General features: G+C 36.4%; 3 protein-coding genes across 4 annotated transcripts; 1 reads left to right on the top strand and 2 right to left on the bottom strand.

Annotated features, from left to right (window-relative positions):
- Positions 1 to 534: 534 nt before the first annotated feature.
- On the bottom strand, positions 535 to 5,234 carry LOC141842333 (uncharacterized). Its single transcript, XM_074730546.1, has 3 exons — positions 4,802 to 5,234; positions 3,875 to 3,981; positions 535 to 1,439 (listed from the first exon to the last, which is right to left on the bottom strand). Exons 1-3 carry the CDS (start codon positions 5,147 to 5,149, stop codon positions 689 to 691), a joined length of 1,206 nt encoding a protein of 401 aa, XP_074586647.1. The 5' UTR covers positions 5,150 to 5,234; the 3' UTR covers positions 535 to 688.
- Positions 5,235 to 7,847: 2,613 nt separating this feature from the next.
- Positions 7,848 to 8,967, top strand: LOC141828338 (germin-like protein 5-1). The gene is made up of 2 exons (XM_074715758.1): positions 7,848 to 8,171; positions 8,248 to 8,967. The coding sequence occupies exons 1-2, from the start codon at positions 8,048 to 8,050 to the stop codon at positions 8,790 to 8,792; spliced, it is 669 nt and encodes a 222-aa protein (XP_074571859.1). The 5' UTR covers positions 7,848 to 8,047; the 3' UTR covers positions 8,793 to 8,967.
- Positions 8,968 to 9,028: 61 nt separating this feature from the next.
- LOC141828323 (two-component response regulator-like PRR95) lies at positions 9,029 to 13,506 on the bottom strand. Of its 2 annotated transcripts, none has more exons than XM_074715738.1 (8): positions 13,198 to 13,506; positions 11,745 to 11,906; positions 11,510 to 11,640; positions 11,271 to 11,423; positions 10,742 to 10,883; positions 10,387 to 10,642; positions 9,507 to 10,197; positions 9,029 to 9,418 (listed from the first exon to the last, which is right to left on the bottom strand). In XM_074715738.1, exons 1-8 carry the CDS (start codon positions 13,412 to 13,414, stop codon positions 9,293 to 9,295), a joined length of 1,878 nt encoding a protein of 625 aa, XP_074571839.1. In that variant the 5' UTR covers positions 13,415 to 13,506; the 3' UTR covers positions 9,029 to 9,292. The 2 variants fall into 2 exon arrangements, with proteins under 2 accessions (XP_074571839.1, XP_074571848.1); XM_074715747.1 differs by having other exon boundaries at positions 10,387 to 10,639.
- Positions 13,507 to 14,355: the final 849 nt, after the last annotated feature.

The raw sequence follows: 14,355 nt of genomic DNA, 5'->3' as shown, positions 1-14,355 counted from the left end.
CAAGTAAAAAAAATCCATATAAAATGAATGAAAAAGTATGCTATTCTGTTTTTAAAAGTGTTGTTTGAATTGTTTACAAAATCTCCCTTAAAAATTTTGAACTTTTTTCTCAACATGGGTGAAGAGAAATGTCCAAAGGCATCAAAATTCTTTCCAAAATAAAGACCCCCTTTTGTATAAATATATGGTCGTCCACAGCCGTAAACGGCACTCGAGATATTTAAAATTTGAAATACTCTATCAATGAGAAAACCACAATCACAGTTCCATGTTCAGGACCATTTAAATTTTGTATAAATAAATAAATTTGATTAATTTTTATATTAATGCAAACGATATAACTCAGCACCATTAAAAGATGAATAGTTACATATTCTGGACTTCGTAGCACTTTGGAGGCAAGCAAGGGACCAAACTTACGTAGAAAAACATTAAAATACAATTTTAGCCAATGCAATCAAATATATTAACTCATCATATTCACGATTGATCTCACTCTGATAGAGCTAGAAATACCAAGATTAATGGCATATTCAGCACAAAATTTGTTAAAAGATAAATAGATGATCATTATCATTCTGAAAAGGAATTATGAATATTTGCTATGCAGAGTCTCATGCCCTTTAAGGCCTGCCTCATAATAAAAAAATGTTTGCAGTTGCAATATCACTAGCGAGATGCTGGAGAATCAAGAAATGCATGTAGCAACTCCATTAGGTTTAGCTCTGCTTTTGATATCACCATTTCCATACAGTGGGGGTGCTCCACCAAGATCTTTAAGTCTCTTCACCATATCATGGAGCCACTCAAAAGATAGTTTTGATTGGGCGTTCAATTCCTCCCTCACCTGTGGATGAATCCTAAACCAGTCCCCTAGCATCTTGTGAACATGAGAGCGGATCATTCTCCATGGCACTGGATATTGCTCACACAATTTCAAATACTCCATCACCAGATCTGCCTGGTCTAAAACCACACCATTCTCCATCTCATAGGAACTGTCTTTAGTTGGTTCCATTGTCTGGTATCCAGCAAATAGTGCTGGATTTTCAAGGAGTGACTCGGCTGAAAGAACTCCATCAGCACCGGTGTAATCCAAACAATCACCAACATCTTGCATGTGCCGGATGTTCCCATTAGCAAGCACAGGTATCCTAATAGCATCTTTTACAGCCTTGATGGCATTCCAATCAGCTCGGAATTTCTTCCCATCCTTTTCATCTCTTGTCCGGCCATGAACAGCTAGGAGAGAACAACCAGCTTCTTCAAGCATCTTGGCATACACTAAGGTGTCTTGTAAATTTGGGAATATTCTGATCTTACATGAAACTGGGACTTGAAGATTTTGTGATAGCTTTTGCACAAGTGATTTTATGAGAGGGAGATTGTCCATGAGAAAAGCACCATAATTCCCTCGCCTTGCAATGCGCTGAGGACATCTACATGTTCAAAGAGGTATATTATATAAGAAAAGGAACAAACACCTCAAGAAAGATGTGTTTCATCACAGATATCTTTGTCAGACAATCAATTTACATGTGAAAAGCTAAAAGCTAATCAAGATAGCAAGGCATCATATGTTTGATATTTGGACATACCCAATTGACCAATATATCTTTAACAGCTGCTTAACAATAATAAATACACCAAACCTAGGTTAATATAATGGTGCATAAGAGAATATGTTCTATTTTTTATCATACATTTTTAGCAACTGCATGCTATATTCACATGAAATTAAGATGAGAAGGGAAACATTGAGCTTGATAAAAAGACCAGTATACCTAAAATATTTGTTCCAATCATAATACTAGATAAACATACCGGTGATATGACTAAAATATGACAATTTCCATGTAAAAAGCTTTTGATGTAACACTATGTCTACTACTTAAAGCTTGATGCTACATAGTGAACTTGATTCTCTTATGCTGTTAGATCATTCATTATAACACTTATGTCACTTTTGTTTCGAACAAAAGGATAACGCATGTGACAAAACATTTGTTCAAGGGCATCAAAGTGTTTTTTATGTTTTTGTACAGTTATACATTTATATTACTGGATCCACTCCTATAAGCAAAGAGCTATGATAACTACTAACTACAAACTATGGATGCATTGATCTTGGTACATATTTAATACTTGGTCTTTCAGTTATTCCTAAAAGCTAGTCAAATTAATTGTGCAAATAAAACTCCTCTTGCAAAACTGAACCAAAGGTTCCAGGATGAGTTTTAACACAAGGACAATAATTTAGAAGTTTGCCAGGAATTTTAGTACTTACACAAGATAGATACTGATTGCAAGAAAAAACAGTGATCAAATGCCCTAAGTATTTTGAACTTCAACATCCTAAATATAACTCTTAGATGTGACTGGTGGCTAGTTAAGCTTGAGCTATCAGGAAAGTGCTCGATTTAGAATATTATGAGCAATATGATGCAAACGCAATTAGAATTTGGAATATCCTATACCTCAAGTCCAAGGACATGAAATCAAGATGAGCTCCCGATGACTGCAGGAAAGTTAAGACAATGTTTTTTTTAATAATAGCTAAAAAATTCAAGCTTAATATCTGCTGACAATCTGCTTGCTGACAATCTAACCACATTCGTATTGCTTAAGAACCCTTGCAAAGATTGCGCAGGATTTATTTGGGATGCCATTATCATACTTGATGATGATTCTAGGATGCAACATAATTAGATATTCAGCTTTCCTAGTTGTTAACTTGTGGAACTTACCAAAAGGGTGGGATCAACAAATGATCTGATATTGAACTAGCCATCATAGACCAATGGCACAACTAAGGAGCAAAGCAAGATTAGTATGGTCACAATTCATTTGTCTTACTCAAAATGCAAACTTATAACTATTTATGCCAATATTTTACACATAAACCATACATCTGACAATAGACTAACTACATTGTTGCATAACAATCCAAATTAAGTGTGACAAGGAGTTACCACAGATGGTATATTTAGTAACCAAGAAAGTTGATATTGTTAGCAGAGCAAGATTTTAGTCCCAAAAGATTGGGAATAAAACAAATTGGTGTTTAATAAAAACCATATTTAATTTTTAGATATGGGTATGAGCCTATGACATTATAATATTGAAATCAATACAAATATAAAAGAACAGTCCGGTACATGAAGTTCCGGTCAACGTGGGATCTTGGGGAAGAGTCTATTATATGTAACCATATTCTACTTTGCAAGAGACTATTTCTGCAATTTAAACCCATGACCTCTAGGTCACACGACAACAACTTTACCATTGCACTAAGGCTCACCTTCACATATCTTCCAAACATAGAGCCCATCACAAATATGCAAACTTTTAATTTTGTGCTTGTAGAAATAGAAAAGTGGAAGGTCAAGTTGTTTCAGGTACACAAAGAGGGTGTTTTTCTGCTGTGGTTGAGAATGAATAGATAGCAAACAAATTTTAAGGTAAATAACATATTCAGATATCACCCAAGCTAGCATAGGAGGAGATGATGCAAAGACTGGAAAATTAACGAATATTTGCTGGAGTTGGTTCTGGAGATAGATGTGACATTTTGCTGTGTACTCAAATTAGAAAAGTTCAAGAATATATATCTACATGTTTATTGGCTTTCAGGAACAAAAAAGAGGAGGGTGCATCATTTTTGTTATCATTATGTGTAGGTAAAGTGGATGGATGATAATAAACTAGGTCTTTCATGACCTACTGTATGATGTTTGCCAGAAGAAATATAATTACTATAAAAAACCCTTCTCCGACAGATAATATAATAATGAACTATGTTAACTAATACCTGTTCTACCTATTACTGGCAATGCATATCCAACTAATTTAGAGTCAAAGAATAAGAAGATACCCAAGATTTATGTCCACATAATCACAATAAGGCTCAACAATCTTTGCTGCCTCCAGCAAAACATCAGGATCATTGGCACAAAATTGTACAAACAGTGGCCTATCTTCCTGCACCAGATAAATATTGATATGCTGTAGTTATTCTAACCACTGCATAAGTATGTTTTTACCTCAAAAGTATTCTAAACAATTATACATTTAAAGAAGAATATTGCAGATGCATAAGTATGAAGCAACTGAAAGTGAAATAAGGTAACAACCACAAGTTTATCACTCTGTAATTAGATTTCATGGAAGGTGGAAAAAGATAATCCCTTATATGCATCATGTGGAAAATCATGAAAACCTACTTGCATAATACAATACAAAGGGCATAAACAATTGTAGTCCTTCTACTTCCACTTTTATGAGTAAAATTGTGCATAGGCTAACACTAATGATGTACTGTTATTACAAACAAAGCTGTATCTACATTCCATCATTGAAGATAAAATGGCCAGAGCTACAACGAAGAAGAAAGGTTTTACCTCACTTAGCAAATGATATCCCTAAACAATTTAGCTCATTTAAGATTTATGTTTTTATTCACATTAGTCTTAGTGAACTTGAGCAAATTTCCAAATAAATTTTAAACTAAAGCAAATAAATCTTCCTCAAACCATTAATTGGATATTCTATCTAAAATATTTGCTGGTTACCGTGTGATCCCCAAATTAATACTCACTGCAGCTTTTTGAGTTTGAAGAGCAGGGTTCATAGAATTACTTCTTTAGTTGACCTTCTGAATTTAGCCATAGAAACCTAAATAATATTCACTGACCTTGCCAAAGATCGATGGAAATACAAACAAACAAAAAAATAAAAAAATGGGAACCTCCATAAAGATTACATCTTGTACTCAGTTTCAGATACAAGAAACGTGTCTAACCTTGCAGGTAGTGAACTCCATGCTCCGGTACTTTTCATTCTCAGTGAAGATCCTCGAGTGGAGCATCGGCGTGTACGCGGCTTCGGCGCCATACTTCCGGCAGAGCATCCGGAACGGCAGCTCGGAGTTGTCCACCATGGGAGCCACCACGATCTTAGGGGCGCCGAGCTGGTTCCAGTGTTCCCAGGCCCGCTCCACCAGGACCTGCCCGCTCAGATGGCGCCTGATGGGCAAGGACGGCGGTGGAAGGGAAGGGTCGCCGAGGGAGCATCCGTCGAGGTCCGCACAGAGGCCTTCGTCAGGTTCGTCTGGAGGATCGAAGGGCGCCGGGGAAGGCCCGGCAGACATGGGCGAGTTAGGGTTTAGGAGAGGGAGGAGGCGGGCTTTGGATTGAAGTTTGTGGTCGTGGGCGGCGAGGGACGAGAGCAAAGTCCGAAACATTCGACGCCGTCGTGTCTTGTATAGCCCATCAAGTGTAACTGCAACCGGTCCATAAAACACGTAATTTTGAGAGAAAAATAAAATTAAAAATAAAAATGGCCTTAGGACCCCACATTTTTCCTTATTATGTCGTCAAAGTGTTTCTTTTTTATTAAAAAAAAAGAGAAATTAACTAAAATAAATGACAATATCATGGGTGTATTTGAATCGCCGGAAAAAATATATATATATAAACCAACTTACTCAGATATAAATTATATATTATTAAATTTAGCTAAAACATAGTTGAATATATATTATTTATTATTTTATTATTATTAAATATTTTGTTATTATTTTATTTTCTTAGCTCATACTTCTACACATAGTTTTTATCAATATAATATTCAATTTTATATATATTAAGAGCTTGAATTTGTGCTTTTGTAATAAATTACATGTGAAATGTCATTAACGATTAGGTGATATGATTCTTTATTTTTTTTCTAATGTAAAAACTATAAAAAAAGTTAAAATAAAATGGCATTGATAAAATATATCAACGTCTATGAGAATGAAAAGTAATAAATAATTTCGTTGTAATACTATATTTTGACTGGAATAAAGTTTAGTGCTACTGAAAAATATAAAAAAGCAATATGATTGTCAATTTATAAAGACGTTTATATACGTAAATAAAAACAAATAAAAACCATGTCAAATTATAATATAATTTTTTTTACTGTGGAGAATCACACCATACATTGTATATCTGATTGAATGTGATAAAATGTTGTGTCACTTACGGTATTTTCAACCGTGAAAGAGTTTTTTTTTTATAATTGATAAAATAAAAAATACTTTAGATAATTCTTGATAAAGGAGGTGTTGTTGAGGGGGAGTAAAAGACACCTTTCAAAGCAATTGCTCAATAAAAACCATTTTTATTTCTTTTATCGCCAAATTGGTTGATTTTGACCAATTTATCTAAATGTTGATGGGAGAGAATGTGAGAAGATGAGCCTCAAGGATTAGTTGAGATGTTCATTCCATTCACATTGCAAAATTGGAATATTACAAATATATTTGATTCAAGTTATCATACATAATTTTGATTATGTAATTAATAAATAATCACATAATCAAAATTATGAGATATAAAATATAACTTAATATTATTTGGTTCAACTTATTTATTTAGAAGGAATAAAACATAACCAATTTAGCATTTACTATATTACTCTTAATTTAATTCATTTTTAGAATAAATTAAATTAAATTAATAATATCAATATTAATAATATTAATGGTGATAATAAATTAATAAAATATAAAAAATAAATATAATTTATTTATAATTTTGTAAAATTAAAATAAATTTATATATTTTTAATAAAATAATTTATTAAATAATTATTTTAATAAAATAATTCATTAATTTTATTTTTTAAAATTTAAAATAAATTTATATATATATTAATAAAATATTTCATTAAATAATTATTTTAATAAAATAATTTATTAAATTAATAAATATAATTCATTAATTTTATTTTTTTAATTTAAAATAAATTAACTCTTTTAAACTTATAAGTATTTAAATTAAATTTTATTAAATTAAATAAATTTCACGGTACATTTCAATTAACTCAGTTTTAAAATCGGAGAAATTTTTTCGTTAACTTCTGAAATCGTAGAATAATTATATTCCTTAATTATAACTCATTTGTTGATGTGACGGTGATATTGCATTATTTGAAAATTGATTATAATCAGAATTAAATAAGATTATCATTATTTATGAGATAGATAATCAAAGTTATCAATGATAATCTTCAATCAAACATTTATTTATGGGTATAATTGAGTTGTTACTCAAGTAATAGATTGTCGCAAGAGAATAGAAATTGAATCTCCAAAAGAATAATTCTTTAGGAAATAAAATTCTTCCAAACTGAAAAGATCACTCAACCATCGTGATTTAAATTCTTTCCAACGTGAGATCGATATTGAAAGGTGTGAGTGTTATTATTATTATTTTTTACCACAGATATAAGTAAATGTCCATTCGACGCAACTCCACTGCCTTCTAAGACTTAATCTTTATTTTATTTTTAAGAATAAAAAAGACATCTAAAGGCAATTAATTTAAATCAATACAATTACTACTATGAATACATTTGCAAAATGTACCTGCATGCCCTTAAACAGTTGCATTGCAAAAATTATGGTATCGTTTAAACATTTTTAATTTTTAATTATGAGGCATTTAAATTTTTTTATCTCTGACTTTTAATAGAAAACTTTTTAAATCGAATTCGTTTATTAGTGGAAATGAATACTTCATAACGAAGTAGTCTTTACCGGTGATTTATTGGTCTTGTGTGGTTGCTCAGCCGTCAATTTGTTGGTGTCGGGCATAAATCCGCAGCGATTCTGATGAAGATGAAGTTTCTCATCTGGTAATTAAACGACCTGGCGTTGCTCAAAAGGCAAGAATCTAATATCCTATTTTAGCTTTCGAGTCCCTTTCAACTAATCAACTTTGGGTTTCGTAATGAATATTATCATTGACATATAAATAATTTAGTGCGAGGCGTTCCTTTCTGATTGTCTGTCCCGCATTTCTTGGCTCGAAAATGGCCAAATTCATGCCTTAAGCATCACTTGACCAAATCAAACCTAAAAAGAATCCTTTACTTCGATCTGCTCTATTCATTTCTTTCAACACGATAAAACACTATAAATACCATCAGCGAGTCCAATTGTTCATGTCAGGGGGGTCTCTTTATCTCTTATCCAGAATTATCAAGCAGAGCAAGAAGAATGATGACCAAATCGACTAGATTCTTCGTTGTCGTCCTCCTCTTCTTCGTCGGCGCTCCTCCTTGCTGCCTCGCCGGGGATCCTGACCCGCTTCAAGATATTTGCGTCGCCGATCTCAACTCAGGTAATTTCAAACTGAATATTCTTCTTCAGCTGATTGATGATTTAGTTGGGTAGCTATGAATTCTTAGCTCGTGCAGGTGTGAAGGTAAATGGGTTCGCGTGCAAGGCGGCGGCGAACGTGACGGCGGCGGACTTCTTCTTCGCGGGGCTGGCGATGCCGGGCGCCACCAACAACACCATGGGGTCGCTGGTGACGGGCGCTAACGTGGAGAAGATTCCCGGCCTCAACACGCTCGGGGTGTCCCTGTCGCGCATCGATTACGCGCCGGGCGGGCTGAACCCGCCGCACACCCACCCGCGCGCCACCGAGATCGTCTTCGTCCTCTACGGCGCTCTCGATGTCGGATTCATCACCACCGCCAACAAGCTGGTGGCGAAGACCATCAGCAAGGGCGAGGTGTTCGTCTTCCCGCGGGGGCTGGTCCACTTCCAGAAGAACAACGGGAAGACGCCGGCCGCCGTCATCTCCGGCTTCAACAGCCAACTCCCTGGGACGCAGTCGATCGCCGCCACGCTCTTCGCGGCCAACCCGACGGTGCCGGACGACGTGCTCGCGCAAGCCTTCCAGATCGGGACCAAGGAAGTGGAAAAGATCAAGAGCCGGCTCGCGCCAAAGAAGTGAAGTCAACGAGGCTGACTTCCACTATTTCAATAATTTATCACAAAATTGTTAGTCCATATTTACTCCAGTGACGTAAAGATGTGTGAAACAATAATGGCGAACTTGTATGAATAATTAATTTCTTCATCGTTCGTCCAAACTTTGTACATGGAATATAATGTTTTAACTTTGCTGCACCCTCAAGTTTGTTCGTTTTCCCTCTTCCTACGCAATGACTCAATCTCAAGTGCGAAGAATTTCCCGAAACAAAGAATTTTATGAACTGAACTTAATTAAGCGTCAAGAGTTGTGAGGCAAGTAATGAACTTAATACTAATTACAAGGAAATATATAACAGACACAACAAGACAAGGTAAACAAACAAGCAAGAGTTAGTATTACACAGGCTACTTAGTTTTGAGATCTTTACCAACAGCGTTAGTGCAGCTACATGTGCCAACCATCAAGTATATATCGAAGCCTCTCTCTATTGTGATTAGTTGCTCTTTGCAATGCCAGAGCTATCCAGCAGCCGAATCACACGCACCGGCTAATCTTTGTTGAGGGTTGAACTTCTCTTGTCGAACAAACTGCCCCTTCACTCGAGGACGCTGTTCTGCGAGTAATTTTCTGCTCTGATAGCGAACCTGTGAAAGTTTCACAATTTCACATCTAATTGTCTCAAACAAAGAAAAACAAATGATCCAGCTTGATGGGTTGATTTGTATTTTGTACCTTCTTCTCAAAGCATCTTTCTTTTCTCTTCAATCGAAATTTGTTCAAGGCCAGTTCTCTCTGGGTTAAGTGATGGCAATCTGCTGGCTTGGTTCCATCATAGGCAAGTTTGTCCTCATCATTTCCACTCGCTGTCATGGGCCAGAAGACATTTGTTCCACTGAGACCACTCCCACATTCGCTGCCATTGAGATGATTCCTGCTACTATTGCATATGCTACTACCTGCACTCTCTTTAGCTGCTGATGTAACATGCCTATGTTCATCCAGCGCCATAATTTCACCGTTCTTTCCTGCCGAACTGTAAGATGAACTTCTACCATCAGCCACGTCGAGGTCAGCTTGTACAGAGGCAAGATTTTCTTGGTCAGGTTGGTGTGAAGAGTGAGTTTGTTTGGCTGCTTCCTGCCATATAGATGCTGTACTGGGATTCCAAAAAGGTCGACCTGACTGCGGATAGAACACTGTGCTATATCCAGAACTCAAAGATCCATCTCCAATTGGAAGCGAAAATGGGACAACTCGAATAGGGGTGCATTGAACTGCCCTTCCATCTTGAACTGTAGATCCTCCAGACAGAGAATTAATCTCTTCCATATTGATTTTCTGTCCCTGATGTTTTGGAGGATCAATAGAATTAAGTCCATTCTTCTGCTGCAACACAGTAGGTGCGACTGTTCTAGTATTGTACCTGCAACAAACTATAATGTAAGTGGCTCTGGTGATTTGAACAATTTCCATATCCGTTCTTTATTATTTGAGGGAAAAAGCATCCATAACGTTGCACCAAGGTACAAAGACGCCAAAGAAAAAGACAAAATTTGAATGGTTCCATGCACTCATTGCTTGAATCAAGTGTTAATCAAAATAAAGCACTCACAGTGAGAAGGCAGACAGACTCGAATGGTTCCATGCACTGGATTTGTCACATTCTTGCTTCTCTGAGAAGGGTCCCTCATATCGCTTTAAAGAGAGTTCCAGGTGAGGCACAAAAGTCGACTTCCAATTAAAATCTTGAACCAACTCAACATCCTTGGAAGTTCTTTCTTGATGAAGTTTTTGGCCGTAAGTTTCATTGTTGATATTGTTGCAGTCAAGACGTCCTTTTTGTATTGCATTAACAGTTGTATTCACTACTGTAGCATAAAGTTAGTCTTTTAGAATCAGCAAATTTAAGTTATCTGAAGTATCAAATACTGCATCAAGAAAATATTTATAAAATGGGAGATAAGTACCTTTGGCTGCAATTTCATGATTGAATAAATTTTTCATTTGAATATTCTGTCCATTCTGATCCATGGATGCACCAGATGCTATTGGGAGCTCCTGTTTCCTGTGTGTACTTTGAGCTTCCATGTCATACCTTGTACAAGAACTCTGCATAAAATGTAGCAAAAGGTGCAGTGTCTCAATAAAACACCATAAAACAGAAACCCTTGGAAGCATGAAAATAGTCAAGCAGGAAATAGGGAACCATCTTATCTTGACAAGAATAAACCAAAATCAAAGATGGAAAGATCAAAAATCATGAAAAGAAATTAAACCAGAAGAATAGAATTATAGGAGTCTAGCTTAGTATTGTTCACAAACATGTTCAAGGTATCAAGTAGGGTAGAAGTAGTTGTTTAATAGTCATGAAATAAGAAAGTAAAGTTTCCTAGAATTATACTTGTTCATAGTGCTTCTAACACCGCAAGTTCCCCCAACAAGCAAATATTAACACACAATCCCTGAACCTAAAAACAAAGAAATATATATACTCACATGAGCATCACTCCCTTGTTCACTGCATTCTTTATTCGCTTGCATAATATCCATACACTGAGCTGAATTTTCTCTTTCGCCAGAATGAGATTTCAGATTATGCTTTTCCTCACAATTGTCCTGAATTTCATGTAATTCCCCAGATCCACTTACCTGATAAAGCATGAAATTGATAATATTAGTCTAAACTCAATGATTAATTAGGAAACAAAAGTGACTGCAATGCAACTCAAGCTTACAATTTGCCGTCTCCAAACATGCTGCCATAAATTCCTAAGTTCGTTCCTCCGAATTGGCTTAATGAGAAAATCTGCTGCACCTTTTAACATGCATTTGAAAACAATGCTCATAGAATCATGTGAAGACATCACTGCATCAAGCAAAACAAGGTGTAAATACGCGAACAAATTATAATCGCAACCTTTTTCTTTTTTAAAAAAAAGGAAGAGAGAATTCATGTTGCATGAAGCATACTTATGACAGGAATCTTCTTGCATGGATCATGGTCCATCATCAAGGTGAGAAGGCCAAAACCTGAGATTGATGGTAAGTCAACTTCAGTCAGAACAAGGTCAATACTCTGTGGTTTCTCCTTCAAGGTGTTCCATGCCTTTAAGCCATCTGATGCAGCAACAACTGTTGAACACCGAAACACAAATTAAGAAAATATCCATATTCAAGTTGTCAATTTACCTTGAAACTGACTCATCTTATACTCGTGGAATAGTAGTAGTAAAAGAAGGATTAGTTTACTTATGTACAATCAAGAAGCTATAGATTGTAACAGTAAAAGTCTCCCTATGCATTTCTTAAAAAGAAAATAAGGGATGTCAGAAGGTTCCAAAACTTTCAAAACAAAAATATCTTGCCAATTGTATAGTCATGCAAACATTGATTATTATATGAAATCCCAAGAAATTTGAGTACAAGTAAACTCTTCCCTGAAGCTCCCAATAAGTGAAAAATCTATCTCATTAGTATCTTCATCCATATAAGCTCATTAAACTACCAAATGTTGCAAATTAAACTTTAAAAATTAGAGGTAAACATGTTCTCATGCAGCCTTTTTTTAGTTAATTGTTTATAATTCACATCCAAAATTCAAAGGTTAGTAACTATAACAAATTTTGCATTTTATTTTATCCATTTGATAATTTGATATTAGGAACTTCTGTTTTTATGTACCAGGACCATCACCCTCTAGCATGTATCCTTTCAATAGTACCTCGCAATCTGAACTTTTAATTTTAATATACACATTGAACAAGAATCTCCTTCACAATAAGTGGCTGTCAAAACACTGAAGGAGATCAAATGTAAGTGGTGGTCAAAATCTCTGCAACAACTTCATTGAATCGATAATTAAAATGCAAAAGAAACGTAAGTGGTTTTCAAAACAATACTGAAAGAGATCAAATGCCAGATAAATTTGGGGCATGTCTAATGATCACATAACCTATTGAAATACTCATTGTTTCAAGCCCACCTAAAAAAAAATCCTATCTGGCCACTACACCCACAATTTTAAAAAAAATTCACTTCTCACCAAAGCTCTGACCTCATCCAACAAGCCAACTCCAATCTCCTTTGAAACTCAATATAACCTACGCTGCAGAAACAACAACAAATAGGAAACAACTAACCCCATAGACAAAATTTCGCTAATGGATTGTTGAGGAGATTACAAACTTATTATTTTCAACAAGAAAATTCTCACAGCATTAGCAAAAGAAAAATGTTTAGCAAAGTTGGATCAGGGTGGTCGAAACATAATTTTAACCGCAATCACAGAAGATGAGAATGTTTCTCAGAATCTCTCGCACGCAAATGCCATTAAATCATACATCTCTTCGGATCACATCACGGACAGGGGTTGCATCCACAATCCAAAGAATCGCCAAAAGGATTGAAAGCAGAAATAACAAACCTCTGTAGCTGCACTTCCTGAGGAGCGCCGCGATGATCTGCCGAGTGGAATCGTCGCCTTCTACGAGCAGCACCCTCACCGGCATCCTCGGCAAGAGCTTTACCCATCTCAGTTCCTCTCCTTTCTCCCCCATCCTTTCCTCTTCTTCCTCCACATCTCCGCTTTCTACCACCGCCTCCTCCTCCGCCTCTTTCTGTCTCTCTTCTCCTCTCCCCATTCCTCGAAAAAAAATCTCTCTCTCTCTCTCTCTCTCTCTCTCGCTCCGACACCTTCTTCTACGCTCTTGTGCGGTCAGCAAGATCACAGAAATCCGCTCCTCCGCGGCAACTAAAACGCCTGAGAAAAAAATATCTACCTCTGGCGGTCGCCTCCCGACCCTTCGATCGTGGTGCAGGCCACGTCATCCGACCCATGCGCTCACCGCCACACGATCTCTCAGGATCCGCGATGACATGGCCACGCCTGGTTCACCCAGTTGGGATATTTCCCAACCCCAACTTGCCGTCGCCGTCGCAACAGCTTGTCGACTCGAGAAGCCAATCTGCCCATCGAAGATATTTTCGAATGCGACGCGTGGCGATTCCTGGTTGGATACTCAACGCACGACTTTGTGGTCGTGGATCGATCATATCCGGGCCGCAGATTGCGGCTGCAGGGAAAAGTGGGGCCCGAGGGTCCGGTAAGGCGTCGTGTCCTTTGAGGAGAAACTGACGATTGAGTTGTCGTAATTTAAGTGGTTGATATTTTGGTGGTCGATACGAGATTTACTCGCCAAGATTCGGGATACCAGAAGGGGATCAATCGGCTTCCGCCTCCAGATTTTGTGCTTTCCGTTCCATCGCCACCACTATTTTCTTTTTTTTTCTTTTTCTTTTTTTCTTCTCTACGGTATAGACTCGATTAGATTTTTTTTCTTCCCGGGCGCAAATATAGTGGTCAGCGTTTTAATTTGGCACTTGAAAAATCGAGGGAGAAACTAGAGGATCAATCACTATGAATATGATATGTCTGAAATGAATTAATTCTTTTTTTTTAAAAAAAATATTTGTTTGTGCGACTTGAGCCGTTTAATATCTTTATATGCACTGAATTAGTGGTATTGGTATATTCTTTAAAGATTTGTGAACCACGTTTTTTTGTGAATAAGGTACTGCACCA

The sequence above is a fragment of the Curcuma longa genome, chromosome 1 (genome assembly GCF_044706935.1).
Source record: "Curcuma longa cultivar G26 ecotype Majalengka, Jawa Barat chromosome 1, ITB_CL_G26_1.1, whole genome shotgun sequence".
In the NCBI taxonomy this organism is placed as follows: Eukaryota; Viridiplantae; Streptophyta; class Magnoliopsida; order Zingiberales; family Zingiberaceae; genus Curcuma; species Curcuma longa.
The sequence above is the reverse complement of the archived record's forward strand: the minus strand, read 5'-3'. Positions and strand labels throughout refer to the sequence as shown.

What these genes read in the sequence shown, in the direction of transcription:
- LOC141842333 (XM_074730546.1), bottom strand. Translation starts at nt 5,149, where the DNA reads ATGTCTGCCGGGCCTTCCCCGGCGCCCTTCGATCCTCCAGACGAACCT. An exon ending in TGGAGTTCACTACCTGCAAG is followed by an intron (nt 3,982 to 4,801) that starts GTTAGACACGTT and finishes TATCTGGTGCAG; the next exon opens with GAAGATAGGCCACTGTTTGT. An exon ending in TATGTGGACATAAATCTTGG is followed by an intron (nt 1,440 to 3,874) that starts GTATCTTCTTAT and finishes TTGAACATGTAG; the next exon opens with ATGTCCTCAGCGCATTGCAA.
- LOC141828338 (XM_074715758.1), top strand. Translation starts at nt 8,048, where the DNA reads ATGATGACCAAATCGACTAGATTCTTCGTTGTCGTCCTCCTCTTCTTC. An exon ending in CGTCGCCGATCTCAACTCAG is followed by an intron (nt 8,172 to 8,247) that starts GTAATTTCAAAC and finishes TAGCTCGTGCAG; the next exon opens with GTGTGAAGGTAAATGGGTTC.
- LOC141828323 (XM_074715738.1), bottom strand. Translation starts at nt 13,414, where the DNA reads ATGGGGAGAGGAGAAGAGAGACAGAAAGAGGCGGAGGAGGAGGCGGTG. An exon ending in AACAAGGGAGTGATGCTCAT is followed by an intron (nt 10,884 to 11,270) that starts GTGAGTATATAT and finishes CATTTTATGCAG; the next exon opens with AGTTCTTGTACAAGGTATGA. An exon ending in AGTCTGTCTGCCTTCTCACT is followed by an intron (nt 10,198 to 10,386) that starts GTGAGTGCTTTA and finishes AGTTTGTTGCAG; the next exon opens with GTACAATACTAGAACAGTCG.